This window comes from Callithrix jacchus, chromosome 8, assembly GCF_049354715.1.
Source record: "Callithrix jacchus isolate 240 chromosome 8, calJac240_pri, whole genome shotgun sequence".
Classification (NCBI taxonomy): domain Eukaryota; kingdom Metazoa; phylum Chordata; class Mammalia; order Primates; family Cebidae; genus Callithrix; species Callithrix jacchus.
The window spans coordinates 70372057-70384302 of NC_133509.1; the positions used below are offsets into that span (position 1 = coordinate 70372057).

Sequence of the window (12246 nt, forward strand, 5' to 3'; positions counted from 1 at the left end):
ACTGGCAAACCTAATCCAACAGCACCTTAAAAAGCTTATCCAGCATGATCAAATAGGCTTTATCCCTGGGATGCAAGGCTGGTTCAACATATGCAAATCTATAAACATAATTCACCACATAAACAGAACCAAAGACAAAAACCACATGATTAACTCAACAGATGCAGAGAAGGCCTTCGACAAAATTCAACAGCCCTTCAGGCTAAAAACTCTCAATAACTAGGTATCGATGAAACATATCTCAAAATAACAAAAGCTATTTATGACAAGCCCATAGCCAATATCATACTGAATAGGCAAAAATTATAAGCATTCCCTTTAAAAACTGGCACTAGACAAGGATGCCCTCTCTCACCATTCCTATTCGATATAGTATTGGAAGTTCTAGCCAGAGCAATTAAGCAAGAAAAAGAAATAAAGGGCATTCAATTAGGAAAACAAGAAGTCAAATTGTCCCTATTTGCAGATGACATGATTGTATATTTAGAAGACTCCATTGTCTCAGCCCAAAACCTCAAGCTGATAAACAACTTCAGCAAAGTCTCAGGATACAAAATCAATGTGCAGAAATCACAAGCATTCCTATACACCAATATCAGACAAACAGAGAGCCAAATTATAAGTGAACTCCAATTTACAATTGCTACAAAGAGAATAAAACACCTAGGAATACAACTAACAAAGGAAGTAAAAGATATCATCAAGGAGAACTACAAACCACTGATCAAGGAAATAAGAGAGGATACAAACTGATGGAAAATCCTTCCATTCTCATTGTCAGAAAGAATCAATATTGTGAAAATGGCCATACTGCCCAAAGTAATTTACACATTCAATGCTATTCCCATCAAGCTACCAATGACCTTCTTCACAGAACTGGAAAAAACCACTTTAAACTTCATATGGAACCAAAAGAGAGCCTGCATAGCCAAGACAATCCTAAGCAAAAAGAACAAAGCTGGAGTCATCATGCTACCTGACTTCAAACTATACTACAAGGCTACAGTAATCAAAACAGCATGGTACTGATACCAAAACAGAGATATAGACCAATGGAATAGAACAGAGGCCTCAGAAGCAATGCCACACATCTACAACCATCTGATCTTTGATAAACCAGGCAAAAACAAGCAATGGGGAAAGGATTCCCTACTTAATAAATGGCTAGCCATAAGCAGGAAGCTGAAACTGGATCCCTTCCCTATACTTTATACAAAAATTAACTCCAGATGGATTAAAGATTTAAACATAAGAACTAAAACCATAAAAATCGTGAAGAAAACCTGTGCAAAACTATTCAGGACATAGGCACAGGCAAGGACTTCATGACTAAAACACCAAAAGCATTCGCAGAAAAAGCCAAAATAGACAAATGGGACCTAATTAAACTCAAAGCTTTTGCACAACAAAAGAAACAATCATTAGCGTAAACCAGCAACCAACAGAATGGGAAAAAATTTTCGAAATCTACTCATCAGACAAAGGGCTAATATCCAGCATCTTCAAAGAACTAAAGCAGATTTACAAGAAAAAAACAAACCCATTCAAAAGTGGGTGAAGGATATGAACAGACACTTTTCAAAAGAAGATAAATAGCGGCCAACAAACATGAAAAAATGCTCATCATCACTGGTCATTAGAGAAATGCAAATCAAAAACCACATTGAGATACCATTTCATGCCAGTTAGAATGGTGATCATTAAAAAATCTGGAGACAACAGATGCTGGAGAGGATGTGGAGAAAAAGAAACACTTTCAGACTGTTGGTGGGAGTGTAAATTAGTTCAACCATTGTGGAAGACAGTGTGGCGATTCCTCAAGGATCTAGAAATAGAAATTCCATTTGACCCAGCAATCCCATTACTTGGTATATGCCCAAAGGATTATAAATTGTTCTGTCATAAAGACACATGCACACATATGTTCACTGCAGTGCTGTTTACAATAGCAAAGACCTGGAACCAACCCAAATGTCCACTGATGATAGACTGGACAAAAAAATATGGCACATATACACCACAGAATACTATGTAGCCATAAAAAACGATGAGTTCATGTCCTTTGTAGAGACATGGATGAACCTAGAAACCATCATTCTCAGCAAACTGACACAGAACAGAAAAGCAAACACTGCAAGTTTTCACTCAAATGCGGGTGATGAACAATGAGAATTCTTGGGCACAGGGAAGGGAAAAACACTCACAGGGTTAGGACGGGGGGAGGGTGGAGGGGAGACATAACACAGGGAGAAATGCCTGACATAGGTGACGGGGGAGGGGGGATGGAGACAGCCTCCATGGCATGTATGTACCTATGTAACAATCCTGCAGCATGCACATGTACCCCAGAGCCCAAATACAATAGGAAAAAGAAAAGAAAAGAAAAGAAAGAAGGAAGGAAGGAAGGAAGGAAGGAAGGAAGGAAGGAAGGAAGGAAGGAAGGAAGGGGAAAGAAAGAAAGAAAGAAAGAGAGAGAGAGAAAGAAAGAAAGAAAGAGAGAGAGAGAGAAAGGGAAAATCATCTTTGTGAGCATGGGTTAGGCTAAGATTAAGCATTTTTGCTTCTTCAAAGAAAACTTTAAGAGAATAAAGAAAGCCCAAAGACTGGGGAGGGAAGGGGATCTTTGCAAATCAGATGTCTGATACAGTATCTGTATCCAGAATATATAAAGAACTTCCTTTTTTGGAGACAGAGTCTCACTCTGGAGTGCAGGTGCACATTCTTGGCTCACTGCAAACCTCCACCTCCCAGGTTCAAGCAATTCTCCTGTCTCAGCCTCCTTTGTAGCGGGGATTACAGGCTAATCCTGGTTAATTTTTGTATTTTTAGTAGAGACGGGGTTTCACCATGTGGCCAGATTGGTCTCGAAATCCTGACCTCAAGTGATCCACCTGCTTCAGCCTCCCAAATTGCTGATATTACAAGCATGAGCCACTATACCTGGCCTAAAGAACTTTCAAAACTGAATTAAGAAAGCAAAAGAGTCAATTTAAAAACAGGTAAAAGATTTAAACACAAACTCATCAAAGAATTATACAATGGCAAACAAGCACAATAAAAAGATATCTGAGACCTAGTGCAGTAGCTCACACCAGTAATCCCAATGCTTTTGGAGGCCAAGGTGGGCAGATCACCTGAGGTCAGTAGTTCAAGACCAGCTTGGTCAACATGGTCAAACCCCGTCTTGACTAAAAATACAAAAATTAGCCAGGTGTGGTGATGTAAGCCTGTAATCCCAGCTACTTGGGAGGCTGAGGCAGGAGAGTCAATTGAACCCAGGAGGTGGAGGGTGCAGTGAGATGAGATCTTGCCACTGCACTCCAGCTTAGGTGACAGGGCAAGACTCTGTCTCAAAAAAATATATATATATATTTGATATCAAGGAAATACTAATTATAACCAGGACACACAGTAGCTGAAATTAAGAAGACTGGACATACTGAGTGGTGTTGGTGCATACATGTAGGACCTGAAACTCTCATCACTGCTGTTAAAAATGTAAAATGGTAAAAAACACTTTGGCAGTCTCTTACAAAGCTAAATGTACAGCTGCCATATGATCCAGCCCTATGATTCAATCCTAGGTATTTATCCAAGAGAAACAAAGCATAGGTCTTTCACAGCAGCTTTATTTGTAACAGCCCAGAACAACCCACATTTCCATCAACAGGTGAATGGACAAAAAATTGTGAATAACTGGCCAGGTGCAGTGGCTCATGCCTGTAATCCTAGCACTTTGAGAGGCTGACATGGGTGGATCCAAGGTCAGGAGTTCAAGACCAGCCTGGCCAAGATGGTGAAACCCCATCTCTACTAAAAATATAAAAATTAGCCAGCTGTGATGATGCACACCTGTAATCCCAGTTACTTGGGAGGCTGAGGCAGAGAACTGCTTGAACTCAGGAGGCAGAGGTTGCAGTGAGCCAACATCATGCCACTGCACTTCAGCCTAGATGACAGAGTGAGACTCTGTCTCAAAAAAAACTGTAAATATCTATTCAGAAATAAAAAGCAATAAACAGGCAGGTACTGTTTGGGATTACAGTGGCTCACCCCTGTAATCCCAAAACACTTTAGGAGGCTGAATGGGAGTACTGCTTGAGTCCAAGAGCTTGCAACCAGCCGGGCAACATGATGAGACCCCATCTCCACAGAAAAAAATTTTTTTAATTAGTCACACATGGTGGTACCTGCCTCTGGTCCCAGCTACTAGGGAGGCAGAGGCAGGAGAATCACTTGACCCTGAGTGGTCAAGGTGTAGTGAGCCATATTTGCAACACTGTCTCCAGCCAGGGTGACAGAAGACTCTGTCACAAGAAAAAAAACAATGAACTATTAACACACCACAATATAGATTAATTTCAAAATAACGCAGCTGAGAAAAATAAACCAAGCATAAAATGACCATATAGCATAATTCCATTTATATACTATACAAGCCCATTTTTGTAAAACTCTAGATAATGCAAACTAATCTAGGGTGACAGCAGGTTAGCAGTTGCTCAGTAATGGTGGGAGGGTGCAACTGGGTGGGAGAGATTACAAAAGGGCAGGAGAAAACTTTGGGAGGTTATACATGTATTAACCTGATTGTCACTGTCTGTCTATATTTGTTATCTTGTTAGATATTTTAAATCTTTGTTATGATGGTTTCATGAGATATACATATGTAAAAATTATTCAGTTACATACTTTAAATATCTGCAATTTACTGTGTGCCAATTATATCTCAATAAAGCTGTCAGAATTATTTAACAATAATCAATATATTTTTAGCTAAATAAACACTTATATTTTTGTTTTTATATCAAGAGAACTGAACTGTTGAAGTAAAACAAAACTAACATTTAGTCAATACCCACTATATGCCAAGCATTATGTTAGCCAATTTACATATGTTAATTTATACTCTCATTACCTTAAGACTATTAGTTGTAAAATGGAGTGCGGGGGTAGGTAGAATGGACAACAGCTTTAGAAACCAGACAGGCTTTTTCTTCTATTTTAAGAAAACCCTGACTTCTAGTTTCTACAAATCACGTATTTAACAATATCAATAAACACACCAGCTTTCAATCTAAATCCCCAGAGTCAAGTTCTATAAATTTAACTTGGATTGACAGTGGGAACACATGCCAGGAAAAAAGTTTACAGTGGATGTTTAAATTAGGATTATGAGGCTGAGCACAGTGGCTCACGCTTATAATCCCAGCACTTTGGGAAGTCGAGGCCTGACCAACATGGTGAAGGCCCCATCTCTACTAAAAATACAAAAATTCCCTGGGCATGGTGGCGTGCCCTGTAATCCCAGCTATTCAGGAAGCTGAGGCAAGAGAATCACTTGAACCTGAGAGGCGGAGGCGGCAGAGCACTGACATCACGCTACAGTATTCCAGTCCGGGAGACAGAGTCTCGCTCTGTCTCCAAAAATAAATAAATAAATAAAATAAATTATGATTATGTTCTCATATATCTGGATGCACTGAATCTTCCTACAAGTACCCTGAGTGAATGGCAGTTCTGTTTGGTCCCATAGTTCATGTAAAAATTATTACACAGCTCATATAGGACCAAACAAAAATCAAAAGGCTGTGTAATTGGCAACGCCCAATTACTCTGCAAACTAGTTTCCTCACTGTGTTTACCTTATTTAAAACCTGCACCTACTTCCAAAAAGGATTGAAAGTGGCTTTTCAAGCCAGGCGCGGTGGCTCAGGCTTGTAATCCCAGCACTTTGGGAGGCCAACGCAGGCAGATCACGAGGTCAGGAGATCAAGACTATCCTGGCCAACATGGTGAAACCCCGTCTCTACTAAGATACCAAAAAAAAAAAAAAAAAATTAGCTGGGAGTGGTGACACATGCCTGTAGTTCCAGCTACTCAGGAGGCTGAGGCAGGAGAATCGCTTGGACCCAGGAGGTGGAGGCTGCGGTGAGCCGAGATTGCACCACTATACTCCAGCCTGGCAACAGAGCAAGACTCTGCTCAAAAAAAAAAAAAAAAAAGGCTTTTCCATCTGCAAAATCAAATACCTGATTGGCAGACCTCTAAAAGACACTAGTTTTTGCCATTCTACTTTCTCCCATTTGTTTTCTTAGAAACTACATTAACTGTATTTCAAACAAAATAACGACAACAATAAAAGATTTGTTTTGTTTTCAAACCAAGCAAGCTAAGTCCTACAAAATACCTTATACATGTGACGTCTCTTTTTTTTTTTTAAGATGGGGTTTCACCATGATGGCCAGGCTGGTCTTAAACTCCTGACCTCAGGTGATCCACCCACCTCGGCCTCCCAAAGTGCTAGGATTACAGGCGTGAGCCACCACACCTGGCCGTACATGTGACCTCTCTCTTTTTTTTTTTTTTTTTTTTTTTGAGACGGAGTTTCGCTCGTTACCCAGGCTGGAGTGCAACTGCGTGATCTCGGCTCACCGCAACCTCCGCCCCCTGGGTTCAGGCAAACTCCGCCCCCTGGGTTCAGGCAATTCTCCAGCCTCCTGAGTAGCTGGGATTACAGGCACGCGCCACCGTGCCCAGCTAATTTTTTGTAATTTTTAGTAGAGACCATGTTGACCTCGATGGTCTCGATCTGTTGACCTCGTGATCCACCTGCCTCGGCCTCCCAAAGTGCTGGGATTACAGGCTTGAGCCACTGCGCCCGGCCTGTGACCTCTCTCTTAATTTACCTTTTAATTTTCCATGTCTCCCAGATGGAAAAATATTCTATGCCAAAAAAACGTATATACAAATAATCCCTTAACCATTCTATAAATAAAGTTTGGCCATTAATTTAGGAAATCTCAATACTTTATTGGAACTCAACTTCATAGCTGTGCCATTACCTAACCCACAGCTTAACCCAAGTGTAGGTGTTCTCCATTAAGTGTTCAATTTCAAACTTCCATTACCTGTGATCCCTCTCCTTCATTTACACATTAACTAAAACACATTAAAGCTAAAACTTTACTTCAATGGCTTAACTCTAATGAAAACAAAAAGATCACAATCTCTACTATATTTAGAAGCTTTATATTTTCTTGAAAACTGTGCTTTTTATAGCGCTAAACTGGATTAATTGCTTTCTTACTACTCTATTGGAATAAATACAATTTACTTGTGACAAGGATTAGCTGTCATAAATGTAGGAAGAGTAAAAAACAAACTAGAGACACAAAATCTGGGTTTCAGTTCTGACTCAGCCTCCTAATAGCTGGCTAACTACTTGACGTTCCCAAACTTCAGCTTTTTCATTTGTAAAAAATGGAGAATAATATCTACCTCTAGAGTTATTGCAAGGATTATGATAATTTACATGGAATCATTGTAAACAGTAAAGCATCATAGAAATATTGGGTAATACTGGTGGTATCCTGGTAGTTATGAGTAACCAACAGACTAGACAAACATGCACCTCAAATAAGGGACTACTTTTTTCACAAAATAAACATCACTTTCCAAAACAAATATGCATCAGTAAGACAGCTCGAGATAAACTCTGAATTAGGATTCAGGCATCTGGATGAATGCATCTTCTTCAGCTAGTTTTACCATTAACTTTATATATCAACACAGGCAAAATAACTTTCCTCTTCATCTCAAATGCCTTAATCTAAAAACTCTAATTACTGGACCAGATGTTCCACAAGTATTATTACAGCCCTAATCACCCTACTAAATGACTAAGTATTCAAAAGAGTCATTTAACATTATATTCAAAACTTAGAGCACCGTTTGATCTACCAGCAAAACAGAACTTAAGGGCAGACGACGATAAAAAATTTTTTTTCATTTTTTTGATAAAAAAAATAGAATTCTCGAGAAGCAAAGTGTTAAACTAACCCTGTTTTCTTTAATAGTTCTCCCTCTAAATGACCAGTGATGAACAAGGTGCATTAACAAAAGGGCGGGGCTCCTTCCCACAAGCTTTTTGGGAACCACCTACTTCCCAAAGAGGTGTAACTGCTTCCTCCTTGTCTTCATCTGCCAAGAAACTTGAAAGATTAAGGTTTATATTGTCTTAGAGAGGGTTTTATTTTTCTTTTTACTTGGGTGGGGTTGGCAAGAGTCATCTGGTAAACATATCCTATAAACACCATTATTCACAACGCTAGGTCTCCCCGCAAAGTCTTAAAGATCTAAGTTTTTAGAGTAATTCTAATTTTTAAAAATGAGTTCGGACTCAGAATTAGATATTCCCGTGTTAACAGTAATTAGTGCTGCCAACTGCCAAGTTTTCGCTTCCCCGATTTATTCACCCTCCCGCGTCTCTGCAGAGACTACCATTTGCCCTCTCCAAGCACCGCGCCAGGTCCCGAGGGAGAGTCCCCAGCGGCTCCCAGAAGAGGGAAGGCCGGGCAACCCAGGCCACGGCGCTGCCGCCCCTCGCTCCTCACCGATGACGATGCGCAGGTGCTTGAGGCGAGTCAGTGCGTCCTTCTTGGTGTCCAGCACCTTCTGGGTGGACTTCTTCACGTCCCCATGCGGCTTCTTGGAGAACATCCTGCCGCTGCCGCTACCACTGCCACTGCCACAGCCGGCTCCCAGCCGGGTCCCGGTGGCAGAAAGTGGAGGGAGTGGGCGGGGAGGAGACTAGTCCGAGCGGCTCATTCGCTCCCCAGCCTTGAGGGCCCGTGCAGAGCCGACTCCTCCCCGATCCAGGCTAGGGCCGCCACCTCTACCCGCCTCGCGCCGCGACTCCAAGGCACCTTCAGCTCCGGCTCCAATATGGCGGATCCCCTCTCCCGGCCCTGCACCGAGCGAGGTAGACCCGGGCGGGCCGCCTGCCGCCGCCTTCCGCCTCCAGCGGCCAGGGCTCGCCGCCACAGGCCGGGACCCGGACCCAGAGCCACGGAGGTGGAGCTCTCGGCGCAGCACAACTCTCTCCCTGAGGCCCCCTTAAGGTTGAAGCTTCTTTAGCAGCTTACACCCTGCAGAGGCCGAAACGGAGACGAGTGTGGTAGTGACTGGGTTTCACGACTTTGCCGTCAGTGGCGAATAATCTCCGTGGCAACCGCCTTCTGACGTCAAGGGTTCTTGACGTCATGCCAGCATGAGATCACCCGTGGCACTCCCCGCCTTGGTTTCCTGTGTCAGCAGCCAAAGGAAAAGGCCAAGAAAGGCAAGGAAGGTAGTTACTGCGTGCTCCATTGTAAACAGAGTGATAGTAATAAGCAAAGAGAAATGTCCATGATTTATCTTTGAAAATGTGCATAAGTTGTTGTGGTCACCAGATCCTCTAGCAGAAAGATAAACAAAGCTACAATTTGGCCAATTTATTCTGTCCTAAATCTATTACTAATAATATTTCCTGCACTAAGTATGTGTTTTCTTTCATATTTTTTCTATTTGCTATCCCTTTTTTTTTTTTGATATTTTTTCTGTCATATTCCCTTTTTTGCTGCAAACAACTTGACAACAGAAAGAGTTAAGCAGAGCTATGTAGGTTTTTTGTGTATATGTAAAAGTAATCTTGCTTTCCTTTCCTATTGTGCTCTTTTAAAAATATTTTTCCTGTCTGCACCCCACATAAAAATGAATATGTTGTCACTTTTTCCTATGCAAAGAAAAATTCAAGATTCTTATTACATTGATGGAATCATCTGAAGAATCTGCAATAGCTGGAAAAAAATCAGTGAAATTCTGAATGACATAAATTGAAATTTTTCTTGGAAACTTTTTTTTTTCCTTTTCCAGACAGGGTCTCACTGTCACCCAGGCTGAAGTGCAGTGGCGCAATCTTGGCTCACTGAAGCCTCGACCTTGCAGGCTCAGGTGATGCTTCCACCTCAGCCTACCAGTAGCTGGGACCACAGGCGTGCCACCACATCGGCTAATTTTTATGTTTTTTGTAGATACGGGCTTCACCATGTTGCCCAAACTGGTCTCAAACTCCTGGACTCAAGTGATCCGCTGGCCTCCGCCTCCCAAAGTGCTGGGATTACAGGCGTGAGGCCCCTGCACCCAGCTGGGAAACTTCCCTCCACAAAATTATTTGATAGTGAGTTTGCTTGTTTGAAGAACTGTTTCCTTCTGTGTTCTCATCCATAGCAATAGACTGGTCCAATGAAATATGTGGTTAACATAGAAAAATAACAAAATCAACAAGGAAGAGAGACGTAAGACATTTGTCAAAATTATGTTAAATCATAGTACTTTGCTTAATGATAGTTTATTTAAACAACAATCCTACATTTTTTAAAGTACAAAAAAAATTCAGTTTTTACGTGTATGGGTTGTTTGTATCATCAAATTTGCAAACCATACATGTTTTGAGGAAGCTTATAATATAATAGAAAAATAAGGAAATCGTTCAAGAGATTTGAGTTCTAGTTCTTCTCAGCATGTTTTCTTATTAGTAAAATCAAAATAAGATGTGTCGCACAGTTTTGTGAAATTTAGGCAATAAAACAATGGTTTCAAGTGTGATCTTTAGAATTACATAGACCTAAATTAGACTTTCTGTTTCAGGGCTTACTCACAATGGAGCCCTTGGCATGTAGTTCAGTCTCAGCCTAATTTTCCTCATATGTAAACTACATCAGTGATTGTGATAATTAGGTTAGAAAAGTATTGAACGTTACTTCTATACTGACATATCTCATAACATTCCTTTCCTTCATATAATTTAAATAGAGTAACTGTTTAAAGATTCGTTCTTTTATGAGATTGTAAACTCCCTGAGGACAGAGACTATATAGGTTTTGTCTAAAGTTGTATCCCAGTTTTCTTGCAAAGTATTCTTTGCAATATAGGCTCAATAAATATGTGTCGAATAGAAGAATGAATGTCACTTTCTCTTGCACAAGCACTCAGTAAATGTTTGGCAAATAAGTCCCAAAATGTAACATATTATTAATAATAATTATATGGTGGAAGACCTGAGGAAAATTTGAAACACCATTGTAAAACAAATTAGCATAATGTAATGTAGATATGGCACACCTAGCCCACTGCCTGGTTTTCTCTTCCCAGTGATTTAAATATTAAAATTATTTGAAAGTACAAGTCTTTTCCACAGCAGATATAATTATTATGGAAATAAAACACAGAAAGTTACCTTTGAATATTGCTTGTAAGAACTAGATTTTTTTTTTTTTTTGGAGGCTGGGTCTTGCTCTGTCACCCAGGCTGGGATACAGTGGTGTAGTCATAAGCCTCAACCTTCTGGGCTCAAGCAATCCTCCCACCTCAGCCTCCCACGTAGTTGGGAACACAGGCACATGCCAAAAAGCCCAGCTAATTTTAAAACATTTTTAGTAGAGACAAGATCTCACTGTTTTGCCCACACTGGTCTTTAACTCCTGGCCTCAAGGGATTCCCTTCCTCAGCCTCCCAAAGTGTTGGAATTACAGATTACAGGCATGAACCACTATGCCTGGACTACACACAAATGTTTATAGTAATTTTATTTCTAACGCCAAAAACTGAAGCAACAAAGATATCTTTCAATAGTTGAATGAATGTGGTACATCCATACAATGAAATATTATTCAGCAATAAAAAGAAATGAATTCTTGAGCCACAAAAAGACATGCATGATCCTTAAATGCATTTGGTAAGTGAAAGAAGCCAGTCTAAAAAGTCTATATACTGTATGATGTTAATTATATGACATTCTGGAAAAGGCAATATTATAGCAATAGTAAAAATATCAGTGGTTGCAAGAGGATTGAGGGGAGGGAGAAGAAGATTGAATAGGTGAAGGATGGGATTTTTTTAGGGTTGTGAAACTGTTCTTTTTTTCTTTTTCTACTTTTTAAGACTGAGTTTCACTCTGTCCCTCAGTCTGGAGTACAGTGGTGCAATCTCGGCTTACTGCAATCTCCACCTCTAGGGTTCAAATGATTCTCCTGCCTCAGCCTCCTGAGTGGCTAGAACTAAAGGTGCATGCCACTATACCTCGGTAATTTCTGTATTTTTAGTAGAGTTGGGTTTTCACTATGTTGGCCAGGCCGATGTCCAACTCCTGACCTCAAGTGATCTGCCTTCCTTGGTCTCCTGAAGTGCTGGGATTACAGGCATGAGACACCATGCCCAGCCAGAAAAGATTCTATATGATGCTGTAATTGTGGATACGTGACCCTATGCATTTGCCAATACTCATAGGACTATTTTATAGTATATAGAATGACCGTTAATGTATGCACATTAAAATAAATCATTTAAGAGTAGGAGGATCCCGGCTAGAACACAAAATGTGTCAAAATAATCTAACTGTATTATAATGTATGAAACAACCTCACT

General features: G+C 40.6%; 1 protein-coding gene across 21 annotated transcripts in view; it reads right to left on the reverse strand.

Moving 5' to 3' along the window:
- The window catches only part of RALGAPA1 (Ral GTPase activating protein catalytic subunit alpha 1), a 289470-nt gene extending 280536 nt beyond the window's left edge, over positions 1-8934 (reverse strand). For all 21 annotated transcript variants that reach the window (XR_013521150.1, XR_013521153.1, XR_013521148.1 and 18 more), the window contains exon 1: positions 8397-8934. Coding sequence is in view for 8 of the 21 variants with exons in the window: in XM_035260352.3 (XP_035116243.1) it covers positions 8397-8502 (106 nt within the window). In the remaining 13 variants the exon portion in view is untranslated. The remainder of the gene's footprint in view (positions 1-8396) is intronic.
- Positions 8935-12246: the final 3312 nt, after the last annotated feature.